Source organism: Halyomorpha halys, unplaced genomic scaffold (genome assembly GCF_000696795.3).
Source record: "Halyomorpha halys isolate HHAL.00 unplaced genomic scaffold, Hhal_1.1 Scaffold2284.1, whole genome shotgun sequence".
Lineage (NCBI taxonomy): Eukaryota > Metazoa > Arthropoda > Insecta > Hemiptera > Pentatomidae > Halyomorpha > Halyomorpha halys.
This window is the reverse complement of record NW_027107655.1, coordinates 47,811-62,691: the sequence shown is the minus strand read 5'-3', so window position 1 is coordinate 62,691 and position 14,881 is coordinate 47,811. Positions and strand designations below refer to the sequence as shown.

The 14,881-nt window shown below is 30.2% G+C and overlaps 1 protein-coding gene across 1 annotated transcript in view; it reads left to right on the top strand.

The window, feature by feature from the left end:
• sage (salivary gland-expressed bHLH) overlaps positions 1–14,881 on the top strand; it is a 35,247-nt gene that overhangs the window by 12,615 nt on the left and 7,751 nt on the right. Inside the window, exon 3 of the mRNA XM_014437109.2 lies at positions 4,393–4,557. Within this exon, the coding sequence (XP_014292595.1) occupies positions 4,393–4,557 (165 nt within the window). The remainder of the gene's footprint in view (positions 1–4,392; positions 4,558–14,881) is intronic.

The window sequence follows — 14,881 nt, the reverse complement described above, 5'->3', positions numbered from 1 at the left end:
TATATATATATATATATATATTGTAACGGGGAAGAAATGGAAGTTGTTGCAGATTTCACCTACCTAGGAACTATAATAGACAGGTCTGGGAAAACAGACTCAGAAATATCAAACAGGATAAAGGCTAATACAGTCTATTACCAGATCTGCAATACTGTAATAGGGAAGCGAGAGGTAGGTAGGAATGTCAAGCTCCATATCTACAAATCTGTATGCTTGCCGATACTATTGTATGGAGCTGAAAGCTGGATATTGACGGATCGGTAGGAGACTAGACTCACTGCTGCAGAAATGAAGTTTCTGCGAAGAACAGTGAGAAAGAGGAGGAAAGATCGTGTCCGAAATGAGAGGATACGCCGGGAACTGGAGACTGCCTCAGTGAAGGAGGTTCTCAGACATGGTAGTTGAAATGATTTGGCCACGTCATTAGAATGGAGGAACATAGGGACCCCCTAAAGACGATGGAGTACATGCCAGATGACAGAAAGCCTCGTGGATGACCAAGGATGTCCTACCTGGAGTATGTCGACAGGCTTTGCAGAGCAAGAGGGAAGGATCTTCGTCAGGCCAGGAACCTAGCTGCTAATAGAGAATGTTGGAGCCGGTGGCTGAACGCTTTCTTACGCTGATTAAGCACTATATATAGGGAGAAGCAAAATAAGAGAAGAGACACAACTAGCGAATGTTCTTGGAATAGTGTTAACGGGTAGTTGCGGGTAACTATGAAAAAGTCTCTCCAGAATAAGTTTGTAGAAACTTATGAAAACATCAATGTTATTGTTTTTAACTTAGATTCCCATACAGTGTCTAGCCTTTTATACTTTCATCTGTCTTCATTGTGACTCTCAAGTAATAAATGGAAAGGTACGATTTCTGCTAATATATATTTTTACAAGTATTAAACGAAAAACTGAAACATTAAGTGCAGAAAATATATAAACCTTGTCAATTGTTATTCTTCCGGAATTGGGTGGACAGAAGGAGGTCGAAGATATGGGATTTGAAGTTTGGAAGGATATTAGAACTACGAATGAAGGAGGGAATAGAATTCCATAGGGCAGTTACATATAAGTCTGAATCACGTGAGCGGGTATTGTGGGAATGCACTGAGGATTTAAATTGAAGGATATCAGAGATGTACGATGGACGGCGGGATTGGATAATTTGGTAGAGGAAGGAAGCAAGAAAATATTTACGACGAAAGGAGGGGTAAAGCCACTTCAATTCTTTATTAAATAGGGTGACAGAGGCGTCCCTGGGGACCCCAAAGATGAATCGTACAAAGCAATTAATTAACCGTTTTAATTTTTCTTCGAGATCCCCAGAGACACCCCCGTAAACCACACAGCAGTAATCAAACTGGGGGAAAATTAAGGCAGTAACCAGGAGCCTATTATTGTATTACATTACATATGTATATTATTTTTAATAACAATCAATATGAATGTACCTACAAATTTTTAAGTTTTCTAAATTGACTTATTACTTGTCAGTAATAATGGTATATTTGTGTACAGGCACACAACTGAAAAGCTAAGCGCAAGAACATGTTATGTGAAATGAAAAAATACTCCTTTCAGCATAGTGGTCTTACACATTGTTTCTAAAACTAAAAATTGAGTTAGTTATAAGAAGTTGAAAAATTGAATTACAGCCTTCATAATAGGAATATAAAATCATTTAGTACACTTAGCTTCATCATATCTCTTAAATTATGCCAAAATTTTAGATTTTTAACGTTTGCAAAGTTATAGTGCATATTTAGTGAATTTAATTTGATTTAAACGAGGCTAGGTAAGCTTTCTAAGTATTGGTATATTAAATAAAATAATAAAGCTGATTATTGGATTTGGATGTTTATTAAAAATTTTGGGCGCGGTAGCCGTAAAATGAGTAAATGAAAAATTTAATAAACAGCTAATAATGATTTAATCACCACCTTGCACAACCGTTGGTTTAGTAACAGTACTTCTTTACAAAGTACTTGATCCCCTAACGCTACATTGGTTGTAGCAGTACAGATTTTAATTTTTCTTTTTTACATATTTTGAATTTTTTTACAGCACAATTTTGTACATTTTGAAATTTTTACTGTACTTTTTTTTAGGTTTTTTACTGCACCAAAATCCAGTCTCTATTAATAAGAATACGACTTAATCATTAAGTATGATAAATTTAATAAACAGCTAATAATGATTTACTTATTAGCTGTTAAATATAAATTCAATAAGTGAAGTATGATTAATATTATGTTTTTATATCACTCTAGAGCGATTTAAATAAATATTTTGACACTGTCTTACATTGTCGAAAATGAGTCATCTTGAGAAACATTTCTTTTCTCAGAAAATATAAGACATTTGGAAGTTTATTATTAATCTGAATTCACTTTAAAGTAATGAAGAGTGAGAAATATTAAAATTAAAATATATACGTGATACGACATAGAAAAGACCGATGTAACATAAATAATACTAATTACTTACTTAAATAGTATTTTATAGACCTATTAGCATTGTCGTAGTCCTAACTGTATAATTTAATAAAATTTAATAATTTTAAATGAAGTTAAGTTTAAACAAAAATGTGAACTATAAATTACGTTCCAATTCCTCGACATTTACAACCATATGATTATATATTTTTCATAGTATTAATTTTACTCTCATTTATACAGAACTTATCTTATTAACATGTTACTTCACAACTTGGACTACCATCCCTTATCATAAAAGATATTTGTTTAAATAAATTAATTTTATCTAATTTTAGTCACAAAACAATTTTAATTTTTTTTAAAGTCCGACTTTTCGGTCAATTCGGCCATCTTCATTGACAATCTATCACAAACATCTTTTATTATACATATAATCTTTAACAATTTTAAACAAATAACAATATTATTAATAAATTATTATACTTTAATACAATTTTAGAACATCATTTAAAAAAAAAAAAAAAATTTAATGCAACGATTCTGCCCAGGTTATTAATTTCATTCCACAATTACCCTATAAGACATAAAAACATTATGGAGTCATATAATTTTGTTAATTAGCAATTCTTAGATTATGTCTAATTACCTATTTTTTAAATTCTTCACATTAAATTAAAGATTAAAACTTATCACAATCAACCTTCTCTATTATAATTTATCACAATATTTGTATCTGAGGAAACACTATTGTGCAGAGATTTTAAATAAAATTAATTTATGAAAAATATGGGATAAGATTAATGTTGATTATTATAATTAACCTTGATATGAATAATAAGAATAAAAGAAAGAGGAAATTTAACCAAAATATAGTTGAATTTAATTTAATTTATATTTTGGTTAAATTTGGCCTGGCATGAGTGTAGGGAGGGTTAGAAATATTTTTATGATTAAATATAATATAGAATGTTGACTGTGATTAAAAAGTTTTAATTTTTAATTTAATGTGAAGAATTGAAAAAATAGTACAAAATTATGTAATTCCCTAATGGGTTTATGTCTCATAGCGTAATTGTGGACTGAAATTAATGACCTCGGCAGAATAACCAGCATAAAGTTTTTTTGTTTTTTTTTAAAATGACGTGGTTCTAAAATTGTACAAAGTTATGATAATTTATTAATAATATTGTTATTTGTTTGTTAAAAAGATCATTTATATAATAAAAAGATAGTCATTGAGGCTGGCCGAATTCGACAAAACGTTGGACTAATAAAGAAATAAAAACTGTTTTGAAACTAAAATTGGATAACATTTATTCATTTAAATAATAATAACCAGTCTCAAGACAACGTAAAGATTATATATAAACTAGAAGATCTTGTTATGGGGAAATAATATTCTTTATAATAATGTCCATGATATTTGCTTAAATGAAGCCATATAATAGTGATTTTTTGTTTTTCGAAAAATAATGTTGTTTTGGGGAAAAAACTATGTCTTAATGTAACATAAACAGGACTCAAATACTAGCAAATGTTTTTTTGCGCTAGATATTTCCCATGATATTTACATTAACTGATATATGTGTTTATAAGTTTTATTTTTAAAATAATAAATAAAATGAATGTTGATGTCCTTACTGTGTTCCAAAATAATTTATTTTAAGAATCCCATGAACGAGATCTGAGATTATCCTTATTTTTTTTTCATAGAACTTTTCTCTTTTTTATGTTATATTTGTGTCCCTTGTCATTGAAAACATAAGAGTACTATGTTTCAAGTTAGTTCTTAATGAGATAACATTTATAAGTTCAACGTCTATGTCCAAGAAAACCATTCTTTCCTCCCACTGTGCACCGCCCCCACACAACTCAGTTCCATGAGTATTAGCTTTAAATGGTTTTTAAATTCAGTTTAGTAATATAAATCTAATTTTAAACTTGTCTAATCTTAGCTCTAACGCCGCAGGAGATAACAGCTGAAAGTATTACATCGCCAAAGAAGACTCCAACACTGAAAACCGATTTCAAACAAGAGATTCTTACGGCAGAGTCATCGAATGATATCTGTTTCGAAAGCAAAGTAAGATGGAAGGGGAGATCACAAGATGCGGAAAAAGGTGAGGATAGTAATAAATAAATTTATATACACTACTCTGAAAATTTTAGACATTATAAATTAATTAAATTGACCATATACTAACAAATTAAGCATCTTAAAAAACTCAGTTAGTCAAAAGATTATCTTTACACCAGAGTTAAAATTATTTAACTGTGCAAATGAGACTACATCTGTGAAGAATATGAAAAACTATTGCACTATCGGTATTGGAATTAAATATTACATAAACGATGAACTAACAATAAATTAAACCAGTCTAAAGAACTTTTTCTTCTTTATTTCAAGTGAGACAAACAACCTCACGTTTTTTTAGATATATACTAGCTGAACCTGCAAAGCTTCGCTATTGCTAAACTTATGGACATATATAGATTCAATAAAACACAAATGATACATTGATATAAGTAATTGTATTTAGTTAAAATTAAACATTTAAGTATACTTTATTATTATGATTTTGTATCAAAAAAATAAACCAGTATAGGAAACGGAACGAAATATAACTTTGGATTATGTTGTAAAAGCTATATCGATATAAATCCTTATCGGATATACTCCATAAAAGATGAAGATTTTATAGGAGTGAAAGAAAGTTTATATTCGTTTTTAGAACCCTGATAAACCCTTGAATATGAATTTTCTTAAAGACAATTCGATTATCTATGATATTGTCATTTTTATACTACATAAATTTTTTTTTTTATTTAATATTTATTATTGCTATTTACAACTGTACATTATAATACATTTAGTAAATCTGATCTAAGCTAAATCGGAGTGTTACAGGCGTGTAGAGAAACTACCCATTGGTAGCACTCTAATGATATTTTACATTAGCTGGTCTCGTGGCCATCTTTTTTTCAGGCGCCTCGGAGGATTGTCAGGAATAGAAGAGGATGCAAGATTAGAAACTAAGGGGTTTGAGTGGTTAGAGAGTTTATAATGGAAGGAGTGATATCTGGTTCGGGCTAGATCGGTTACATAGGGAACATTAAGGTCTTTATGATATGATTTTATTTCTGACAAAGTAAGGAGCATTGAGGATTTTACGAAGAATTTTGGATTGTAAGGATTGAATACGAGAGGAATTCGAAGGTTTAGTGAAGCCCCAAAGCTCAACTCCATATGTCCAGATTGGCCTTATTACAGTCATGTAGATCAGTCTTTTGTAATGTGTTGGAAGTTTAGACCGTTTGTCTAGTAAGTGCTGTAATAGTCGAAATCGACATGCAGTTTCCTGTCTTTTCAGTCTGGTGTGAGGATTCCTGGTTAATCGCTTGTCCAAATGTACCCCAAGGTAGCGGATCTGTTCGACAGGGGTACATAAAATATGAATAGGTTTAATACTAACGCCGGTTGAAGAGATTCGATACTTAGGACTCATATCAAGAATTGTCAAGACAAGAGACTTATTGGAATCCACACACAAGACTGAAACAACAAGAAACTGCTCGTAGATTCCGATTGCTACAACACCTACTTGACAAACGCTCTAAACTTCCTATTCACTAAAAAAATTAGTATACACTTCGATAATCAGATCAATTTGGACATATGGAATTGAACACTGGGGCTCTACCAAACCATCAAATTCCTCCCGCATTCAATCCTTACAATCCAAAATCCTTGATGCTCCTTATTACGTAACAAATAAACTCATCCACAAAAACCTTAACATTCCATTCGTTGCAGATTTGACCCAAAACAGATGTGCGTCTTTTCATTCCAAACTCCTTACCCATCCTTTCCCATTAAATCTTAATCTCTCATTCTAAACAATCCCTGATAATCCTCCGAGGTGTCTTAATGGGTGGTTCCTTCCCAAGATTTTCAAGTGTAAATGAAACATACAACATATTTACTTATTGTATTTATTATTTGTACATTTTTAAATCACATTAAATAGATAAATAAATAAAAGTTTTAAGATTATTTTCTTAAAAGACAACTTGATTATATTTGATGTCATATATGTAATCCATAAAATATGAATGGTTTCTATACAATAACCCTCACCATGTTTCAATATTAGTACATTGGAATAATTGGGACCGATTTACCTATCAAAGTGTGGTAAAAGATTTTTTAGGAGTGAAACAAAGTTGATATTCGCTTTTAGCACCTCAAGAAACCCTTTAATAGGAATTTTCGAAAAAATTGAAAAATAAAATTTTTTAACCTAAACTTTTCGCCCTACAAATTGCCCTTTGATTTCTTAAGAAAAACAGAAATAACTTCAACACTACTCAACTAATCTATACCGAACTTAGCAGTGGTTTAGGGATCTATAAACTGCACCAAATGGCATAAACTGGGTCTAAATTTGTATTTTATTTGAAACCCATGTTTCGCCGTTATAGGGGGCATGAAATCTAAATTTTGTTAATTTAGGTTGTACGAGCAGACATTCAGCTCTCTTGTGATTCTAATCACGTAGAAATAGAATAAAATTCCGAGGAGTTATGAACGATTATTAGAACAATAGTCACCGATAAAAAAATCCAACAAATAAATCAAGATGAAAAATTTCTAATTTTAATTTAAAAAAAGAAAAAGTTATTAAGATTTTGAGGCAACACTAAATACGACTGATTAAGCAACATTATGTTTTTTTTGTTAATATGATATCGTTTGATGAAATCAGTATTGTTTTTTACATATTCTGTGGGAAGAAACGAATCGATATATAAAAAATAATTGCGAAAAAAACCATACATTTTAAGATACGCACCAAAAACGTTTTATTTTGTTCATATATTTTTTCTCCAGGAGAAATCAGGGATTTCAGTTGCTTTAAACCTTCCCATGGCGACAGGGAACATAAAAAAAAAATCAGTTCAGTAATTCAGATGTTTATAGTGCAAAGATTTGACAATTCCCTTTTGTATATACAGAGAGATAGACAGGCTTTTCCACCGAAGCTCTCTCTCTCTCCCATTCCACAAAATCATTTTAATCTTGTCTCAAAATCTCCAATTTGGATCATATCATCTACGTATACAACTAAAATTCACGATAATCATGTGCAGTATCTATTTTAGTATTTTTGTATTTCAGTGTTTCCCAAATTTCATATACATCTGTATACTCACGCTGAGTATCTCCCATAGGAAAAAAAAAAAAAAAGAATGCCTTTACTTTAATAAAAATCTAAATATATTTGTCTTTTTTTTTTTAGAACAAAACCAAAACAATGAGAAACGAAGAAGGAAGCGAATTAATCATAAAACGAATTTTTTTGTTTATTGTTACATTAGTAAGTTTTAGAAGTTTCAGACTTTAACCAGCGAACCACATTCGGGTAATCACAGCGTCTACAATACTAAAAAGTAATGTTTTTTTCTCCCAATATTTCACCAAAAAAAGAAACTCTTTTTTGTATGAGAAGAGTCAACACCAGGCGCAACACCTTGCACAACCACAGAGCCAAGTCCCGTTTTCCTGCCGCAATCCAATTTTTTTTTGTCACCCCAATTACGTGACACGATTTGTCCCAATTTTCGACGATTTCTTTTAGTTTCTTTATGGACGATTTTTTCACAATACTATTTACTGAGAGATTTGGAGTCATTATAAGTTTGTGAGATTTTGTTATTAGAAGAGCATAACCCAAAATTGGTTCAAAGCAATATAGAGTTCTATATCGCCGCTACTTCATCAAGAAGTTGACAATTTCCTATTTTTGTTTGTAGTTTTTTTTTTTAAGTCCTTTTTTCCTTGTATTTTTAAGCCCCATAGAATGCGGTCCTTATATAAGGGAGGAATGAAAAATTGGTTTTGAAGGTTTTTTTTTCCACTGCATTTGAAGATTTTCTATTTTTTAATTTTTCTAGTCTATTTCTAATCATCATGTAATACATACAGTTAATAGGAAGATCTTTTGCTAAGTTTTCAAGATTTTTTGATTTTTATTATTAGTTATGCTACATTTTGTTAGCTACTTTTAGTTCCTTAAAATTAGTTGTATTTGTTTTTCAATGTGCAAAATGCACATTGTACATTTTCTTACTAACTATTTTTTACATGCCTATTCACAAATAATTAAATTTACCTTGCCACTCACCCCATCTCCCCTAACTCAGTCTACTTTTTGCCCCGCATTACTTTTTAAAAAAGGTGATAACCCTGCCCACAGCTCTAAAATTCAAAAGTAAAAAGTTTAGTACCATGCATACGTCCATTCCATAAGCCTTGAGTATAAATGTAATGTAGGTATATTTTACTTCAAAGGAGCGTTTTTTAAAAATAATTAAAAAGTTTGTCCACATATCTCTTATCGTTGCTTATTAAGAGCTTTCTAAGGAGATGAGTTTTTACATTACTCATAACATTAAAAAGCACAAAGTCGTGTTATTTATTTATTTTTTTCAGGAAAGAACTTTTTTAATGAAAGGCAAGATAAAATTGGAGGAGTATATTCAGCAACATAAAATAAAACTGCTACTGTTTTAGTAATGCTAATAATAATATAATTTTTAGAAATATTAACTTCTATTTATATTTTTTTCAATTTCTTGAGAACTGATATTTATTAAATAAATCAAATTGTATCCTTCTATAGTCTCAAAACTTTTTATTACATCAATAGTCCAACGTTTCGGCCATCCTCAAGGAAAATCTTCAAATTCTCATATAAATCAAATTCAAATATAAATTCTCACCTCACATTAAAATTTAAAATTGTTTTGCAGGCTATTCTGCTCAAGTCATTAATTATAAGTCAAACACACCCTATTTTTTTTTTAAAAACTTCATTAATTTTAAAAACTTTTAATTTTCAATTAATCCACACTATCACTACCATATAAATCATTTAAAGGTTTATATTATTGGTTTTATACTATGAAAAATTAATGAACTTAAAAAAAAAAAAAAAATAGGGTGTGTTTGACTTATAATTAATGACCTGAGCAGAATAGCCTGCAAAACAATTTTAAATTTTGATGTGAGGTGAGAATTTATATTTGAAGATTTCCCTTGAGGACGGCCGAAATGGCCGAAACGTTGGACTATTGATGTAATAAAAAGTGTTGAGACTATACAAGGATACAAGGATTTATTTAATTAATTAATTTTTATTTTAAACTCTCAATGAATTGAATGTGTACTCTAATTATAGTCTATTTTATCGAATTAAATAATTGGTATACAATTGCAGTATTGTTTAAAATGTATTTTATTAAAGAGCGTAGTATGTCAGGATATATGCCATAGATTAACACTCGAGCATTGAATTGAAAAATTCGAAGGAAACTGATTCATAGGAATAAACTGAGACGAATGTTCCGCCTGCATCATATTTCTAGGACGAAGTTCATTGAACTCAAGTGACAGTTTGAGCCACACCCCGCCCTAAGTAAACAAACAAAACAAGTTCTTTATGTGATAGTCGTAACTAAACACACTCACACGAGACAAAGAAAGCTCTTGGATTGGTGTAGTGAGAGAGGCTTAGTGCGTTTTAGCATTAAATAATTAAGAAGTTCCTTACGGCGATTTATAATCAATTTAAATCCGTTTTTGTAAAATTCCGATTGTATTTTCTCAATTAACTTTCTTTTTTTTTTAAATTTAGTTGCATTGAATTATCTTCATATCATTTAGTACAAGAACCCAAGAAGAGAAAAAAGGCAGTTATTTCACTCCAATTTTTTATTAATTAATTGAAAACTAGGTATAATTACTAGTCAAAATTGATGAGTCCGCCAAGTATAGGTAGAGAGAATAAAAAATGGCAGCTGTTTCAAAACGTTAAAAATAATTAATTTTTGATTCAGAGCTCTATATCTTTACAACTACCAACAACAATAGAAAATCTAAGAGAGCATAATTTAAAGTAGAGTAAATTTGCTAAATGTAAGCCCCAATAGAGCTATTTACGTTCAATAGTTCTCGATATATAGCTTTTTAAAAAGTAACATTTCATAAAAATGTTGTATGGAACGTACTGAAAGATCAGTAGTTAGTGAATTTATTTTGAAAAACCTATATCTCAAAAACTATTTGACGAAAAGATGTCTATTAGCACTCAAATTAAAGCTAGTTTAATGAGCTATAAAATAGTTTATGATGTTTATTTTCGTAGGAGTAGTAGTTTTCATGAAATTTGCTAAAATAAATTGATTTATAGTTGCTTGGACAAATTTTTATTTGCCAAATTTATATTCATATGTGAATATCATAAAAAGTACTACCCCTATGAAGATAAGTGTCATAAACTACTTTATAGTAAGTTAAATTTCCTTTATTGTGAGTGTTAGCAGACATGTGCGTCTGACGGGTCTAGAGATATATTTTTTCAAAAATCCAACATTTTATACGAACAACTAGAAATTACAATTTTCTGAGTTTATTTTGTTAAATATCATAAAAAATACTACTCCAAGAAAGATAAACATTATTAACTATTTTATAGTAAATTTAACTAGCTTTAATTTGAGTGCTGACAGACATCTGTACGTCCAATGGTTTCTGAAATACAGTTTTTCATAAATCAAACATATTGTCCGAACAACTATAAATCAATTTATTTTAGCAAATATCATGAAAACTACTACCCCTTCGAAGGTAAAGGTAATAAACTACTTTATAATACAATTATTTAGCTGTAATTTGAGTACTAATAGACATTTGTTCGTCGAATAGCTATTGAGATATAGATTTCTCAAAATTATTAATTAGCTATTGATATTTCAGTAAATTTTTATGAAATGTTGCTTTTTAAAAGGCTACATCTCAAGAACTATTGAACGTAAATAGCTCTATTATGGTTCACATTTCAGCAAATTTGCTCTTCTTTAAATAACGTTCTTTTAGATTTTCTAGTGTTGTTGGTAGTTTTTAAGATATAGAGCTCCGAATGAAAAATTAATGTTTTTTTAAGGTTTTGAAACAGCCGCCATTTTTTATTCCTCCTACCTATACTTGGCAGACTCGTAAGTTTTGACTAGTAATTATACATAGTTTTCATTAAAGTAATAAAAAATTGGGGTGAGATAACTGCCTTTTTTTTCTTCCCGGCTCTTGTACAAATTGGACTATATCATCTCCATCATGTATATGTGTCCGATTACCAACGCGTAGCACAATAGGATGGAAATGACAAAAGCTAATCATAATTCTATAATTTTCAAACAGACCGACCTAGAACCTTAATTTTTTTTTTTACATATGCCAGTATTCCTTTCCAAATCAAACTCAATAATAATAATAATTGCATAAATGATATGTTATAGAATATATTAAAATTCTGTAACTCTTAAAAGGATGGGCCTAACCTAAAACCATCAAATTTTTTACGCATTCCATTTTTTTATTTTTTTTATGTATATTTTAATATTTATATATATATGTATTATTTTTCTTACATTAATTTATTACTTTGTTATATATATTAATTACTATTTTTATCAATTATTTTTAAGTAAAAAAAGCTATATACAACATATAACTATTTTACAAAGATTATTTTTTTTAATATTGACCATTATTTTATTTCATATTTATTACCAGTATTTAAATGTAAGCATATAATTATATCCTTGTAGTTAATTGAGTTTTTTTTTTAAGATTGTAATTGAATAGTACTTGTGTGCAAAAATACGATAGATTTTAATCTGTATATATCGTCATTTCATTTAAAAAATTTATTATTTATATTTTATATTTATTCTGTTTGTTAAAGAGGGGGGGAAAAGGACAGATGAATTGAGTTGAGGGAGAAAATATGATTAGATATATTGATAAATAAATGAGACAAAAACGACGAATAAAAACGAGAAAATATACATAGATAACAAAAAAGGTAAAATAAAAACAAAAAATCTTTTTCTTCATCTTCAGTTCCTCTCAGCGTGGAGGTACCTCGATCCAAGCTTTCTTTCCTCTTTTCTCTCCTTGTCTAGCCACATTATCCAGCCACGACATCTTGGCCTTCCTCTTGGTCTTTTGCCAGTTGCTCTAGCTACGAAGAATTCGCGTGACCCACGGTCATATATTCATTCCGCAAGATAAATAACATAAAAAATCAGTGAAGACTAAAATGACTTTATTCTAATATATTTACAAGAACTACATGTTACTCAGTCTCTATCTTCTAACTTATATCTTACTTAGCTATCTAGTCTAGAAAATATATATGTACTCTGCAGAAGAGGGGGTAGTAAGAATAAGGAAATAAGAGAGGGGGTTTTGACCAATCGGATAATTTTAGGAGACTAGGTGGGGGAGGTAGAGAGCCTATGAGATTTAAAAGTAAAGTATCTGAAGGGGGGGAGAAGGGGAAGGCCTGAATTGAACAGGGTGCCCCCTTTCCAAGAAATTGGAATGACCCAAGGACTCGTGAGAACTGACTTACATGTGTTAACCATAAAATAGTTAGATTGATGCAAGTCCATTGTGAGATGGCAGCTTGTACCTGCTGCATGTGTCAACCCTTGCTTTGTCTTTTACATTGGTATAGAATACCATAGAAAGGTCACTTCCTCTATGGTCAGTGTCTGTCGAAATGTGCCAGATGTCTATAGTTTATACTATATAGTTTATAATGATAGTCTATTTATAATAATAGCTGTTAAATAATATAGCGTTCGTTAACTCGCATATATGTCCGAACCACTTCAACTGCCTCTTCTTAAGAATTTCAGTTAGTGGTTTCACCCCTTGCTCCTCTCTTATTCTGATATTCCTGAAGTGTTCCCTTCGTGTTGGTTGGACTACTACTTGAGGTATTTCATTTCTGAGACGGTTATTCTGTTCCTCGATCTGTCTAGAAGGGCCCAGCTCTCACTTCCGTATGGTAGGGTGGGAAGGTAAATAGCATAAAAAATGTGAAGTATTACTTTTTTTCTCAACTTCACGTTTCCCAACAACAGTATTACAGATTTGGTAATAAATGTCGTTTGCATTTTTAATCCTATTAGATATTTCTTGTTAAATTTTACCATCTCTGCAAATAACTGTACTTAGGTACGTGTAATCTTCTGCTGCCTCTATGATTTCTCCTCTGCAAGTAATCTGCACATCTTCAGGTTCTCGTTCAATTAGCGTGACTTTGCTTTTAGTTTTATTTATCAGCATGCCTTTTCTCTCGTGCTTCGCTTCCCATTCCACTACATCTCGCTGAAGATTCTGAACGGAGTTCGCTATGAGTACAATATCATCGGCATAGAAAAGTTTTAAGCGAAAAATATCCTCAAGTTCTATTTCCTTACTACTGTTCGTGTCGTCCTTCTTTTACATATTTTCAATACCTCGTCCATCGGAACAATAAAGAGAAACAACAAAACAAAAATCATGTATTACTATTATATATTATAATTTCACTGTACTATATGTACTATGCCTATACATTATAAGAATTGGAAAAAAAAAATTGTCTAACCAGGTATAAGTTTGCTATATATTACTCTTAAGAGTCAAATGAGGGCCATGAAGGGGATATATATGAAATATTTTTAAGAAATCCTAAAAAATTGTACATTTATTTTATTGCGGTGCTGAATACGAATTCCAACTTCGGGAAATTTTAGGAAAATATAAAAAAAAATTCAACAAACAAATTTTTTGATCAGAACTTAAAAACCAATCATTTCTTATATAGCTTCTATTATACCAAATTAGATGAGAGTAAATTACGTTCTTTGATTCTAATGATTTTTTTTGTTTCATGGTCCGTTTTGTAGCGAGAGAATCGAAATTATGGGAAAGCATGTAGTCCAGGCAATTGGGAACCAGAAAAAAATTTCATAAGTTTTAGAGGAGCTCTGAACATTGCTATCTTTTTGGGATGATGATGATTACGAATTTCAGGTTTGTACATCAAAAGTTTCTGCCGATACGTTCTTTCTGCTTGCCATAAGACCGAACTGCATCAACTTTTGAAAATGTGAAAAAAATAATTTGTACAAAATCACATATGTTAAAGACATGACATAAGTATGAATGCATATAGATTAATCACACGGAATTTATAATTAAATCAAAAAACTTTATTTTAGTGTGATTTATCATCAATACCCATAATTTTTTAAGCTTATATCAAGAATAAAACTTTTGTAATGGTTTAAAAAAAAAATAGGGGAATATGCCTTGAAAAAATATTTATTTATTGGAACATTTTCATTTATCTAGAAAAAAAGGGGGGAGGAACAACCTTATATATATATATATATTATAAGGTTATTAATTATATATATATACATGTGTGTGTGTATGTAAAATAAAGAAACATCCCATCGATCATAAAAATATACAATAGACTTATCTTGTTTTAGCCACTCTGAAATTCTGATGTTATTACTATTTTTATTTTTTTTTTAGAA